Raw genomic sequence first — 14,550 nt, forward strand, 5'->3', positions numbered from 1 at the left:
TGAGGATTGCTGCTTTTCCACCACACAGCTCTCTTCTGCGCATCCAGGCAGTGTCAAATGGTTGCCCGTAGGGCCTACAGTCTAGACGCTTAGCTGCTTCTGCCTAGGTCCTCTCTATCTGGGCAGGGGTACTTTGGCCCCTTTTGAAAGCCCTGCTCAAAAGAAAGAGAGATGCCGAACACGCTGGCTGCCTTTGCCCTTTCCGTTCTTTCCGTTCTTTCCGCCCCCTGATGTCACGTTACGCGTGTTGGCTGAAGGGGGAGCTTTGTGGGTGGAAACGGGTCGAGGAGGAGTCTGCGCCAGTTCTCACGCATGTCTTTTAAATTACGCAGACGGATTCTGAAGGTCCAAGGAAAGCGTCGGCCGGCGTGCTGCTTCCAGCTGCAGACGGACACGGAGCGTGCGCGCGCTCCGTTGCAGAGGAGCGCGGCAATGGTAATTTCCTGACGCGCTAAATGGTTACCTTTGTAAGCTTCTCTGGAGTGAAGCGGATGGGGAAAAGCAGAGTGAAATAAGCACTCACTGCAGCGTCGTGCTTCTTACCTCCTTTGTAGGTGTCTTGCCAGCGGCAGGAGCAGAACAAGAGGAAAACGATGACTCCCCCCTTGATTCTGAGAATCAACAAATCTCAGAATCTTCTGGAGCAGAGCAAGAGGAAGATGTTGACTCCTCGTATGAGAATGAGGTACTTCCTCTTCTGGAGGTAATGCAGAAGTCGCGCTTCTGTAGCCCCAGTGCTGAAATGCAGTGTGATGCTGCAGCGTTGCTGGAGATTCCTTTCCCCACTGTCTGTCTGTCTGTGTTCTCACTCGCTCAGGTTTCTGCACTGGGGAGAGAAGAGCCTCAGCTAAAGAAGGATGCTTCAACTCAAGCAGATTGTCGCGGCGACAGACAGGTGACTCTATTCGAGGCTGTTGCAGATATCCGTAAATAGAGCCTGTCAGCGTACCGAGAGCTATTCTTGTTACTGAGTTCATTTTGGAGTGCTGCTGAGAGGAGGTGATTGAATCTGGACCTGAAGTGTATTTCGCACCTCCTTTCGTTCCGTTGTGAAGCAGAAGGGCTGCATAAAGAGGGAAAAGAGTGGGTAGGAAAAAAGCACGTGCGCAGTCTCTCAGCCCGTGTTCCAAGGAGCAGAATACTTAAGCCTTTTCTGTGTATTAGGAAAGAGAAAGCCTCATGAAGAGGTGCCGATAGTTTAGACGTGCTCAGCTGAGAAAAGTGCCTGCACACGCCTGCTGGTGGCGGCCAAAATCTCTTCTCTTTGAATTCACTTGAGTCATAGAAGCATACAATGGTTTGAGTTGGAAGGGTCCTTTAAAGATCATCTAGTCCAACCCCCTGCCGTGGGCAGGGACATCTTCCACTAGGTCAGGTTCCTCAAAGCCCCGTCCAGCCTGACTTTGAACACTTCCAGGGATGGGGCATCCACCACTTCTCTGGGCAACCTGGTCCAGTGTCCCACCGCCCTCGTTGCAAAAAATGTCTTCCTTATGTCCAGTCTAAGTCTACCCTCTTTTAGTCTAAAACCGTTGCCCCTTGTCCTGTCACTACAGGCCTTGGTAAAACGTCTCTCTCCGTCCTTCTGTATTGAAAGGCTGCAATAAGGTCTCCCCAGAGCCTGCTTTTCCCCAGGCTGAACAACCCCAACTCTCTCAGCCTTTCTTCACGGGAGAGGTGTTCCAGCCCTCTGATCATTGTTGTGGCCCTCCTCTGGACCCGCTCTAACAGCTCCATGTCCTCCTTGTGCTGGGGACCCCAGAGCTGGATGCAGTACTCCAGGTGGGGTCTCACGAGAGCAGAGTAGAAGGGGAGAATCACCTCCCTCGACCTGCTGGCCACCCTGAAGACCGATCTAATGATATAATTGCAAGAGTAAAAGCATCTCTCACGCTGTCATCTTCTTACTGATTTCTCCATGCTCATGCAACACCATTTCTTTAGAGATGGGTCAGGCAGCTGCAGCAGGAGCTTGCCGACGTGCTCAAAAAGAACTCCCTGGCAGAAGCTTCACTTGAAGCTAAGAAGCACTACAGCAGGGACCTGCAGGAACAGAAACTGCAGTTGCAGAAGGAACTGGACAGGTCTAAAGCTAAGGTATGGAGAAAGCCTGTCTCTTGTCTCTTGTCTCTTGTCAGGGGCCCAGGCCTTTTTTGTAGCAAACCAGAGCGGGGAACTGATCCTTTCTTGGGGGTTTTGTGTAACCCGGGGTGGTTCAGTGTGCGGCTAGCTGTGATGAGGGGGCTGGGAGGGAACAGCACTGCTGCCTTTGGTGCCTGCCTGTTTGCACTGCTTGAAGTAACAGTGGAGGACTGCGCTAAGGCGGTCTTTGTACACTAGACAACTTTGCAACAGGAGTAGATTGAGTGACGTGTAAGTGACTCGCCTTGTTTTATAAGCCTGGCGCCTACGATTAGAAAGGTCACTAACCGTGAAGTCACTTTGTCCTTAATTGGGGAAGGGTGTGCGTATTCCTTTCAAAACGCTGCTTCTCGAGTTTCACAGAGCCCGTGTGTTTGCTGCTTCTCTTGGGTTTGGCAAAGCGGAGTGTGTGCTGACAGAGAAAGAGTAGGCATACTGGAGTGTTGCGCTGGTGCTTTTTTGTATTCCCTCCTCATGTCATCATTGTTACGGAGTTGCAAAGTCACTTTAGGAGCCGGAGGAGCTCCTAAGCGTGTTGGAGTAGCCAACAAGTGGCTACAAAGAGCGTTCAGAGTCCTTGAGAGAGGAGGAGGAGTGTTGTGGCAGCGTTTAGGAAAACGCTGTAGAAAATCAGTGTAGGTGTAGGAGAGGGGCCAGTATAAAAGATGAAGAAGTAACATGGGTTTTGAGAGTCGACGTGAGAGTCAAAGCAGTCCACTCCTTTTTATCAAATCTAAGCTGACTACTGCGGATTTTTGTTGTGGTTTGACAGCTGCAGGAATTGCAAGAACAACATATCCGGACTGAGTGTTATGCTGAGTCCCTGAAAAACGCCTTAAAGAAGAAGGAGAGGGAACTAACAACTTCCAGGAACCTGCAGGGCCTTCTGGCCACGTCTTCTGGAACTGCGGCTATCCCAGAGCTGGAAGAACGCATGCAACGGTAAGGAAGGAACACAGCGGAGCAAGGCTTCGCTTTCTGCAATTGTGTGAAAACAACAGGACTGTCTTCTTGCATCCCAGTGAGATAATAATACATGATTTTCAAAGATGCTTTTGTTTTAGATGAGGTTCTTTCACACTCTTCTTTGGGGATTTGTGCTCTCGTGGACTTCTGTGATAAGGCCTGTACTTCTTTTTCAGGCTCCAAGTTGGAAAGGCCAGGCTGGAAGCCACAGCCCAGCAACAAGCCAAGACCATTGAAGCCCTTCAGAAAGACCTGCAAGCCTCTGCCTCAGTAAGCTAGTCAGAGCCTTCCCTTTTCATGAGCTACAGAGTCAGGTTCCGTATTCACGTGGGGAAATTTTAAGATGAGGTTTTCCTGGAGAGCCTGGGAGAGATCAGTTCCTCTGTTCTACTGACTGTAGGCTGCTCTGAAAGTCCTGCTGGCCCGTTCCCCAGCTTTCTGGCTTTGAGAGTTGTCCCATGAGACTATAGCAAGTCCTACTTAACGCCATCTTTGTTAGGAGTGGACAGTAATGCACTGGCTTAAGTATTTTCTGCTTTAGACCAGTTGTGAGGTTGAGACCTCAGGCAGCACTTCAGACAGTAGAGGGATTTGGTACCTTTGGTTGCGGACTTTCCTTGGGCTCTGGTGGTGCTGAGCGCTTCATCCTGGAGGCCTGACTGGTATCATCAGACCGTGACAGGAATTCTTCAGTTGCCTGTACTCTGGTCACCTTCCTGTTTTAGTGACTAGGGATTCCTTGGCCAGAAGGTGTGGGTCCATAACGCAATGAGAAGACCTCCAAAGATGAAAATCCGCAGCTAAGAAGGGAACGATACTGCCATAGGCAGTATTTTGTGTGCTTGGGTGGCGTTGCCGTGAGGTGTGACCTTCAGTCGGGCAAGTCCTAGCGTGACTTCTTTTTTCTTCTTTTAATGCTGCTGTAGGCTCGTAACGGCCTGGAGGACTTGATAACTGGCTTTCAGACAACACGGACTGCAAAGGAACACCAACATCAGCAGGTATATGAACGGCTTCTGGGAATGAGTGGTTTTAGTCTTTGAATTTCTTGTGGGCAGGTAATTTATGAAACGACCAGGTGGGCTGTGGGGAACCCCCCAGGTTTTTGGGCAGGGCACCCTCAGGGAAAAAGTCTATGCGTTTCCTCATTCCCCTGGTGCTACTGCGATTTGAATCTGCTTGGTGGACAATATGCGGGCACTTGCGTTCATCAGCACGATTCCTTTGATGGGTAGGCTGGGTGCTGTGGACCAGAGAGAGATCTGTGGTTGAGAGCTGCGAGAGGAGACTGGACTTGGGAGATCCGTGTCATCTTCTTTGTGGAGAACGCCGTCTGCACGTTCTGCATATGGATCCTGTTCCTGTGCTCCGTGTGTGATGTATCTTTTCTATTTTGAAAGCGTGGGAGTGAAAGCAAGGAAGTGAAGAAGCTGGCCGAGATGAAATGCCGATCAGAAGCGCTTCTGGACGAAATGCGGGGAAGAAACGTCGCACTGCGGGAAGAACGTACCAGGCATGGCTTTTTAGTGCTTTAAAGAAATACCACATTGAGTAGAAGTCAAGCTTTACTGAACTCTAATGTAAAAGCATACACAAATGGTACATAACCGTTTGTGAGCAAATTCAAGCCTCGCATTCGATCTTGCAAGGTGCTTCTGCGCATGAGCCTATGGTTTTAAAAAGCTGCAAAAGGCCTTGCAAATGCAGGCTGCCTGCAGTTCTCCTGGGAGGGAAGGAAGTCTTTTCTTCCTCTGTTCAGGTGAACTTTGGGCCCTCCAAGTGATGTGTGGCACTGGAGTGCCGGCTGTTCTCACCAGTTCCTGGCCTGTCCAAGCACGTTACAGATGAAGCAAGCCACGGCTGTGCTGCTTATGTAAGAGCACGTGAAAAAGGCCGACTGTTGCTTTGCTTCACGCTTTCCTTACTAATTTGCTGTGCAGGTTGAAGATGCTTCTGGAGGCATCTCGGACAAAGCTGATGGCATATGCGGGGAGAAAGAGAGCGTCCCAGCTCAGTTTCCCGGGAGAGATGAAGAACAGCTGTTCTCAGGTGGCCAGCGAAGTTGGTAAACTAAGAAGAAAGGTGAGCTCTGGTTTGTTTGGTGGATTTGAGGTGATTATTTTTTTCTGCTGGAACCCGTGTGATTCTTTTCCTATACTTTTTTTCCGTGTTGCTAATTATCTGTTGGCTGTATTTTGCAATTGATTGACTTCTCTCAATGCTCCTGCTCCTCTTGTAGCAGTAGGTGATGACTGATGATATTGATGAACGCGGATGTAGTTATCATGATGGGTAAAAACCATGAGCCAGGAGCCCCAGCAGGGCTGCTGGGGTCAATGGCCTCGCCGACCAGGACGCAGTCCCAGGGGCCCTGAGCGAGAAGAGCGGAGCTCGTCACCATACATTGAGATTTTAATACATTTTAATACTCTGTCAGCAGGTGACGAATGCAGTCTCGATGGCCCCCCACCTTACGGATTTCCACAGAAGTGAGTAACTTTAGAGCTCCCTCTTCGAGTTCCTTGTGTTTTGCTGCCTACAAGATGGTGACATTTCCCAACAGCTGGAGATGCAGTCGAAAAAACGCATGCAGCGGGCAAGACAAGACCAGGACCTGTGAGCAAAGTTGTCCGCTTTGCATGGGACTCGGGAAGAACCGGGGCAGAACCAGGGCTTAACCTCAGAAGTCGTTGGGAGACTAGCATGGTGGGTCACAGCCAAATAGAGCAGTCTAAAAGAGAGATGGGAGAAAGAGCTGGACAAGAAATAAGGCAAAAACCGCAAGAAGTCGATCCGTATCCGCATGTAATGCAATTTTCCATGTGTGTCTGTAGCCCACAGGCTGTAACTTTGTTGTTGACAGGTTTGAGTGTTTGGTTTTCGGTATCTGGATCCGCGCGTTAGTGCTGTACTGCCAGGATGCACGTTCCAGTGCCGCCTTTGGCCCAGCCTGCTGTAAAACTAACGCACAGCCTTTTCTTTTCCCGCCCTTCCCCAGTCACAGCTGAAGGTCTAACACAGTTAGCGATGAGAAGATGCTGGAGCAGAGGAAGTGCCAGTGCCAGAAAACAAGGAGTGCTCACAGGGAGATGAATGAAGCCTGGAAACCTTTGCCTTCCACCTTGTGCAGCCACTGTCCTGCATCTAATTCCAAGTGTTCTCCTGCAGCTTGGTATTTAATAAACTGTGTCATCTAGTACGTGTCTTAGTTTTGCCGCACCATTGGAGCGCTTTGGACCTAGCGGGTTTGGATGAGGAGAGTCCTGTTTTTGAAGGCTCACTCAGGCTCTCTTCCTATGCAGGCAGTTAGCACGTCTCTCTCTGCCCTTGCTCTGAATGAAAATCAGTCCTGGAGACGTCTCCAAGAGGGAGCACGCATCTGTGTCCTTTTCCTCTGGGGAGACTTGAACCATGCTTGTGCTCAGATCAGGGACTACCGCTGAGCTACTGCTAATAATCAGTTACCAGACTCTTCCTGCCTTTTTAGAGCAATCCTCCTGGTGCTCTGGGCAGCAGGTGGTGGGCGAGCTTCTGGTAGCCATGGAAGCTTTGCAGATCCCACGGGGATGTGATGGATTTGTGGCCTGCCGCGGGGAAAGGTGTGAAGAAGTGGGCACAAGCTGGAACAGGGGGAATCCCACCTCAAGCTAAGGAAAAAACTTTTCTCTTGTGAGGGTGGTGAGAGACCGGTGTCAGGGAGCAGCGCAGGCACGCTGCTCCCTCGGGGACGGGGAGCCAAAGGGGGTCCCACGGCCAGCAGGGCCAGGCCCAGCCTCGGCCTACGCGAGCGAGGGGAGCAGGGCAGTCCCAGGGCGGGCAGCCAGGGCAGCCGAGAGCCCAGGGGGACGAACAAGTGCCTGGTGAGGCGGCAGCTCTGAGGGCAACCACGAAGTCAGGCCAGGCCGGGCTGGGGTTCAGGCCCAGTGGTGACCAGGCAAGCAGGGTCAGACGCAGCCCAGTGACGGCCAAGCAGGGCCACGGGGAGGCCAAGGGCAGGCTGGGAAGGCAGCCTGCGGGCTGGGGTCTGGAGCAGCGAGGTCCATGGCCAGGCACAGGCACAGCTGAGAGCGAGCTGGAGACAGGGACACCATGACAGAGCTCAGGCAGGGCCTGGAGGCCTCTGCCTACGCCTCAGTGGGCCTCCTGAGCCCATGGGCTGGAGGCCCCGGGGACCTGGGGTGGGCCTGGAGGCCCCAGCTCAGCCTGCTCGGGGCTGATGTGTGTCACAGACAGGTTGTGGAGTCTCCATGCTTGGAGATGCTCCAAACTGGGCGTGGCCCTGTGCGACCTGCCCTGGCTGACCCTGCTTTGAGCAGGGCGGGGACGGACAAGATGGACGAGATGAGGCCCCTTCCAGCCTCAATGACGCTGTGCTTTCAAGGCACAAACGCCTCCGATGATCTGGAAATTTCACGCTGCAGGCCCGGTTTTATTCGGCTAGACCTCCTGCCTGCTTTAATGAGCTTTTTGCCCAAGTCTGACCTCATCTTAGCTGTAACTGTCGTCTTCCTTGGGCTGCATGCAACAGGCAAAACAACTGCAGACTGTAGCCAACATCTCCAGGCACAAAGATGGCAACAGCCTTCTCAGACACCAAGTCATGTTGTGAGGTGTGATGCCACCAGTGAAGAACGGCCATAGAGTTAGCCAAGCGAATCTTGATTTCCAACCCCCAGTTTGAGAAGAACCATCACGCTCCAGGTCTGGCTGGGCAGCAGGGGAAGCTGCCAGCTTTGGAGCTCCACCTGGCCCGCTCCCCATCTCTTCAAATGCAAGGAGAGCGCTAGCTAGGCATTACAACTTTGACAAGCCACTCTTCACAAATACGCCAAAGCACACCTGGCAAAACCACACTGAAATAATGTTCCACCTCCTCTCCGGGCAATCACCCTTCACACTGGTGAATGTTAACGGATGCGTGGGCTCTAAAACCAAAATGGCCTTTGGAAGATACCAAAGGGATCTTCAAACAGTAAATTGGACCCATTCTTCACATAATTGAGAACGAGACCTCTGCCAAGGAACAACACTACTGTAAACTCCCAAGAAAGGCCAAGGACGTAAGCAGCAGTAAGCTCCGTGGCGATGTGTGAGCAGATGAAATATGGCTGCTCAGCACTCCATTCAAAGACTGTGCAATACCTGAGCCCAGCACTTGCCCTGATGTTGGGGGGGTGCAGGAGGAGAGACAGCTCCGGCGACAGAGAGCACTATACAGGACCAGACTGGTTCTGAACCTCCCTCCTCCTATCCGCCATCAGGTAGCTGCTAGGCATTATGTAGCTTCTGAACTCCAACACAAGCATTTCAAAAAGTCTGACTCGTGATCTCTCCTCTAGTTGGTAGCAGATATCTATCGCAAGGGAACACAATACATCCGAACGAACGCAATTATTTTTGTTCCTGGATGTCTTGCACTGGTCCCCCGCAGTGTGCGGGTGTCAGTGCCGGAAGCACCTGGTGAAAACACAAGGGTCTTTTCTCCATGCAGGAGACTTTCTTGGCACATCACTGCCCCAGCCACCCTCCACGTTTTGCAGCAACAGCTGAACAGACCACAGGACTCAAGGGCAAGGGAATATTTTCTTTTCTTGCTATCCTGTCCACCCTCACAGCTGCTGCCAGCTCTGTCTGTCCCACAGACGTGGGCCTGCTGCCTCCAGCTCAGCACTCAGGCCAAAAGCAGATCCCTCGTTCACAGAGGAGGGAGGCCCAAGCTGCCATTAGCCCAAGGACAGGCACCTAATCAATGTCGTTAACCCATGCAGTGCTTGGAATGTAGCACCTGTAACGTGAACATGCCTGTAGTGAGTATTTCAGTCTCCAGTAGTAGTGCAGTAAGGGGGGGGGGGGGGGGGGGGGGGGGGGGGGTGTTACCCTTTACCAGCTGGCTATCAATATGGGTAGGATGGCTCATGAATGGCTGTTGTTCTTCCAGTAGAGAGTGTATGCCAGTGTGGGGGTATTTTTACCGAATGCAGTTCCTTCCTTTCTCTATATAGTATTCCTAAGCAACAGAAGGAATACGCGAGCTGTGAAAGGAAGGCGGAATGTTCTGCGGGAGGCACAGAAGGCCCAACAGTGCTTGACAGCTCTTGCTCTGGGACGACTGCTGACTTTCCCTTGGGCCCACCTGCACTGACCGGAGCACGTAGGATCCTTAACCAAAAGAGTGTTCGGAGTCCTTGAGAGAGGAGGAGGAGTGTTGTGGCAGCATTTAGGAAAACGCTGTAGGAAATCAGTGGAGACGTAGGAGAGGAGCCAGTATAAAAGATGAAGAAGTAACGTGGGCTTTGAGAGTCAACGTGAGAGTCAAAGCAGTCCATTCCTTTTTATCAAACCTAAACTAATGTGGTGGGTTGACCCTGGCTGGACGCCAGGTGCCCACCAAAGCCGCTCTATCACTCCCCTCCTCAGATGGACAGGGGAGAGAAAATAAAACAAAAGGCTCGTGGGTCGAGATAAGGACAGGGAGATCACCCACCAATTACCGTCACGGGCAAAACAGAGTTGACTTGGGGAAATTAGTTTAATCTATTACCAATCAAATCAGAGTAGGATAATGAGAAATAAAACCAAACCTTAAAACACCTTCCCCCCACCCCTGCCTTCTTCCCAGGCTTAACTTTAGTCCCAATTTTCTCTACCTCCTCCCCTCCAGCGGCGCAGGGGGATGGGAATGGGGGTTGCGGTCAGTTCATCACACGTTGTCGCTGCCGCTCCTTCCTCCTCAGGGGCAGGACTCCTCACACTCTTCCCCTGCTCCAGCATGGGGTCCCTCCCACAGGAGACAGTCCTCCACGAACTTCTCCAACGTGAATCCTTCCCATGCGCTACAGTTCTTCACAAACTGTTCCAGCGTGGGTCACTTCCATGGGGTGCTGTCGTGGTTTAACCCCAGTCAGCAACTAAGCACCACGCAGCCGTTTCCCCTTCCCCCTCCCTGTGGGGTGAGGAGGAGGAAAGGAAAGGAAAAAAAAAGTAAAACTCGTGGGTTGAGATAAGAACAGTTTAATAACTAAAGTAAAATTATAATACTAACAATAGTAATAATGAAATATAATAATAATAGTAATGAAAAGGAATATAACAAAAAAAAGGAAGGGGGGGGAAAAACCAGTGATGCACAATGCAACTGCTCACCACCTGCTGACCGATGCCCAGTTAGTTCCCAAGCCACGATCCGCGCCTCCCGGCCAGCTCCCCCCTGTTTATATACTGGGCATGACGTTCCATGGTATGGAATACCCCTTTGGCTAGTTCAGGTCAGCTGCCCTGGCTATGCTCCCTCCCAGCTTCTTGCACACCTGCTTGCTGGCAGAGCATGGGAAACTGAAAAGCCTTGGCTTAAGATAAGCGCTACTTAGCAACAACTAAAACATCAGAGTGTTATCGACATTATTCTCACACTAAATCCAAAACACAGCACCGTACCAGCTACTAAAAAGAAAGTTAACTCTGTCCCAGCCGAAACCAGGACAGGTGCAGTCCTTCACGAACAGACTGCCCCAGCGTGGGTCCCCCCACGGGGTCACAAGTCCTGCCAGCAAACCTGCTCCAGCATGGGCTCCTCTCTCCACAGGTCCTGCCAGGAGCCTGCTCCGGCACGGGCTTCCCACAGGGCCACAGCCTCCTTCGGGCATCCACCTGCTCCAGTGTGGGGTCCTCCATGGGCTGCAGGTGGACATCTGCTCCATCGTTAACCTCCATGGGCTGCAGGGGGACAGCCTGCCTCACCATGGTCTTCACCACGGGCTGCAGGGGAATCTCTGCTCCGCGCCTGGAGCACCTCCTCCCCCTCCTTCTTCACTGACCTTGGTGTCTGCAGAGCTGTTTCTCACATAGTCTCACTCCTCTCTCCCGGCTGCAATTGCGCAGGGGGTTTTTTTCCCTTCTTAAATACATTGTCACGGAGGCGCTACCACCGTCGCTCATGGGCTCGGCTCGGCCTTGGCCAGCAGCGGGTCCGCCTTGGAGCTGGCTGGCATTGGCTCTGTCGGACATAGGGGAAGCTTCTAGCAGCTTCTCACAGAAGCCACCTCTGTAGCCCCCCCGCTACCAAAACCTTGCCATGCAAACCCAATACAACTGACTACTGGCGATTCTTGTTGTGGTTTGACAGCTGCAGGAACTGAAAGAACGGCGTATCCAGACTGACTGTTATGCCGAGTCCCTGCAGAATGCCATAAAGAAGGAGGAGAGGGAACTAACAACTTCCAGGCACCTGCAGGGCCTTCTGGCCACGTCTTCTGGAACTGCGGCTATCCCAGAGCTGGAAGAACGCATGCAACGGTAAGGAAGGAACACAGTGGAGCAAGGCGTCGCTTTCTGCGATTCGCTGGAGGAAATCTGGCCACGCGAACACGCGCCTCATACCAGCACGATGTAGGTTCACACTAGCCCCGAGGGGGTGTCACTGCGAGTGACAGCGAGAGCCAGGCGAGAGACCGCCCGACGTCCTCGCCCGCCCGAGCCAGGCGCTGGCCGCCTCCAGCTCTGCTTTTGGGACCCGCATCCCCAGGCTCCGCGGCCACGCGCTGAGGGCGAACGCGGAGCGCGTGAGGCGACGGCCGCTTCGGCGACTGCCGCACTCTCCGGCCCCCGCCCCGGGGGCGCCCGGACGGCGGAGCCCGCTCGCCTGGGCCGGCGTCACCCCGACCCCCTTGTGACGCCCCCCGTCGCCCCCTCTGTGACGCCCCGACCGCGCTCGCCGCTGCCGCTGTTAGGCCGCCCCCTGCAGGCGCCGGCGCTCAGTGCTGTCGTCGCCGCCGCCGCCGCGGGACCGGCAGCGCGTCTCTGGCTGGCAGCGTCGGGGGCTGCGAGCCGCGGCCGCCGCTCCGGGCTCGGCTCTCGGCTCTCGGCTCTTCTCGCCCTTTCCCCGCCCTCTCCCCCTCCCCGCCCGGGGCTCGGCAGGGCCCGCCGGGCGCCTCCTGCGGCCGCTAACCCCGGGGCGGGCCGTGCCCTCGTCCCCGCCGCAGCATGCAGAGGCTCATCGCACTCCTCAGGAGGGTGCGGGAGCGGCCGCCGTCCGGCAGCGCTTCCGCGCCCTCCGCCGCCGGGGCCTCCGAGCTCCGGGAGAAGGGCCGGGGCGGGCTGCACAGCGCGGCCGCCAGCGGTGACCTGGCCCAGCTGCAGCGGCGCTGGTGGCGGAAGAGACTCCGCATCAACGGGCGGGACGCGCAGAAGCAGTAAGGGGCGGGCAGTGCCCGTAGCAAAGCCTCCACCCACCCTGGCTGGAAGAGCCGGCGAAGCCCAGCGCGGTCGCAAGCGCCCCAGGAGCAGGGCTGGCTCCACAGCGCTGGCCTTACCGGAGGCCTGCCCAAGCTGGGGCAGGAGGCGGCGGATGCTCTGCTCCGCTCCGCCCCGCCCCGCCCTGCCCTGCCCTGCTCTGCTCTGCCAGCCTGGTCCCTGTAGTGAGTCCTCTGTGGAGCTCAGCAGGCCTTCGTCCAAGCAGAGACGGCTCCTTTCCTCTTGCCAGACTGAGCGGCTTGCTTGAGCGGGGCATGGATTCACAGAAAGACACGGCACAGCCTTCCCGTTGCTGTTAGAAATCCCATCCCCTCTGTCTCTGGGACACGTCTGGCGCGGGACTGATCGGGGGAAAACCCAGGGGCTTCCGCAGACTCCGCAGTCTCCGTAGACTTACGTAGCCTGCATAGACTCCAGGCTGCCAAGACGCGGTCTCCCTTTGCTGTGCTGGGTGACTGGGCAGTCCTGCTGGAGGCAGGGACCAGTGCCTGGGCATAGGAGTCTGTTTGTGCGGGTTCATTGACACAGCTGAGGAAATGCCTCCTGACTCAACGATGTGCTGGGCGTTTTTCCCAGCCAGCCCCAGGCTTTGGGTGTGCAACTGCTGCCACCGGCTCTGGAACGAGAAAGCTTCCTTTCGGCTTGTTTTTTTGCCAGTTGAGGCTTGTGGCCCTATGCGGCGGGTACCACAGCCTGAAACGAGGTCTTCAGCTGTCTGTCTGTGGTAACTGAATATGTTTAATTTCTAGGACGCCTCTGCATCTTGCTTGTGCGAACGGCCATGCAGATGTCGTTCGATTTCTAGCAGGAAAGAAGTGCCAGCTAAACCCTCGTGACAATTGGAAGAAATCGCCGCTGATGAAGGTACGTGGAATATGTTATGCTGTTGTACGTTGGGCTTATCGATTATGCACTGAGCGATACGTACCTTGCATGATCCTTTATGTAGGCCTGCGTAGAAACAGGTGTGTTGTAGTCAGCGGGGAAGGGGCATGTGTTGCCTAATCTTTGGAGACGCTCGTACTTCCCAGTGTTGGGAAGATGCGGGAGTTCTGACAGAGAGAAACGTAGATGTTGGAAGTTATTCCTCCTTTGTGTCTTGTTTGCAGGCAGTAGAGGGCCAGCACAAGGACTGTGTGGCTATTCTGCTGGAGCACGGTGCCAACCCTGACCTCAGAGGTGCTGGCGGCAACACTGCCCTTCACCTGGCTGCCGTCATTCCCAGCAAATCTCTAGTGGAGCTGTTACTTGAGCACAATGCCCATATTGACGCTCGGAATAAGGTAAGCTTGGACTTTGGGTAAGGCTCCTCTTCCCAAAACTTGCTTGACTTTTCTGTGTCGTTCTAAGGGAGATGATTTCCCCTTTCAGTTGGGATACACTCCGCTTACTCTTGCGATCACCGAGCACTGTGAAGAGATGGTCGAGTTCCTTCTTCAAAAAGGAGCTGACGTGCATGCTCAAGATAACAATGAAAGGTGAAGGGTTTGTCAAAAGTGCGCGTGGGACTCCTTAGCATTGTTCAAGTTGGATTCGTGGGAGGCATAGGAATGAGCTTTGAAAAAGGACCAGGAGCTGCCCAGAAGGAGCTCCTTCTGTGTGACTTGTGAAAGCAGACCCGCACTCGGCTGCTCTCTTACCTCAGGGGACGATTTTCCGCACTGAGGACTGCAACAAAGCGTTGGCTGTGGTACCACACGTGCACACGCGCATGCGTGCGCACACACACACACACACGTGCCGAGTGTGCTCTGGGCACGTGGTTGGCCTGGAGACCTCCTGAGGTCCCGCCAACCTGAATTCTCCGATGCTTCCACGTGTTTGGCTGTGCTTTCACTCTGCCTGTAGGAGAGGGGAAATGAATTGTTTGGGGAGCAAAGAGGGACTGAAGTAATGGCAATGCAATGTCCGCAGAAGCTGATGTATTTCCTGTCATCTCTTGGATGCTTTAGGAGCGCTCTTATGATTGCTGCTGTTGCTGCGAATGTGAATGTAATACGACTTCTTCTTCAGCACGGTGCTGATCCTTCTCAGGCAGACTGCTTTGGCAGCACAGCTATGCGTTATGCACAGTGTCTCAATATGCTGAGTAAGTGTTTTACGTCCTCGTTAGAGCAGCTGCGTTCTCAGAACATCCATGCCGATGTACGGCCCTTTTTGGTAACATCACCGGGGTTTAATGAGGTGTTGAGA

At 53.9% G+C, this 14,550-nt stretch overlaps 2 protein-coding genes across 2 annotated transcripts in view; both read left to right on the forward strand.

Moving 5' to 3' along the window:
* Positions 1–6,304, forward strand: part of LOC127019387 (ankyrin repeat domain-containing protein 26-like) — a 30,677-nt gene extending 24,373 nt beyond the window's left edge. The window contains exons 28-38 of the mRNA XM_050901456.1: positions 333–435; positions 555–703; positions 818–895; positions 1,945–2,097; positions 2,915–3,084; positions 3,285–3,378; positions 4,035–4,109; positions 4,509–4,621; positions 5,049–5,190; positions 5,549–5,597; positions 6,107–6,304. Coding sequence (XP_050757413.1) covers positions 333–435; positions 555–703; positions 818–895; positions 1,945–2,097; positions 2,915–3,084; positions 3,285–3,378; positions 4,035–4,109; positions 4,509–4,621; positions 5,049–5,190; positions 5,549–5,597; positions 6,107–6,201 — 1,221 coding nt within the window. The 3' untranslated portion in view covers positions 6,202–6,304. The remainder of the gene's footprint in view (positions 1–332; positions 436–554; positions 704–817; positions 896–1,944; positions 2,098–2,914; positions 3,085–3,284; positions 3,379–4,034; positions 4,110–4,508; positions 4,622–5,048; positions 5,191–5,548; positions 5,598–6,106) is intronic.
* Positions 6,305–8,906: 2,602 nt separating this feature from the next.
* On the forward strand, positions 8,907–14,427 carry LOC127019476 (ankyrin repeat domain-containing protein 7-like; the record flags this gene model as incomplete). The annotated part of the gene is made up of 7 exons (XM_050901559.1): positions 8,907–8,915; positions 11,231–11,400; positions 12,087–12,296; positions 13,107–13,221; positions 13,467–13,640; positions 13,729–13,835; positions 14,310–14,427. Coding segments are annotated over exons 1-7 (903 nt in total), but the record flags the coding sequence as incomplete, so codon positions are not given.
* Positions 14,428–14,550: the final 123 nt, after the last annotated feature.

The sequence above is a fragment of the Gymnogyps californianus genome, chromosome 1, assembly GCF_018139145.2.
Source record: "Gymnogyps californianus isolate 813 chromosome 1, ASM1813914v2, whole genome shotgun sequence".
NCBI lineage: Eukaryota > Metazoa > Chordata > Aves > Accipitriformes > Cathartidae > Gymnogyps > Gymnogyps californianus.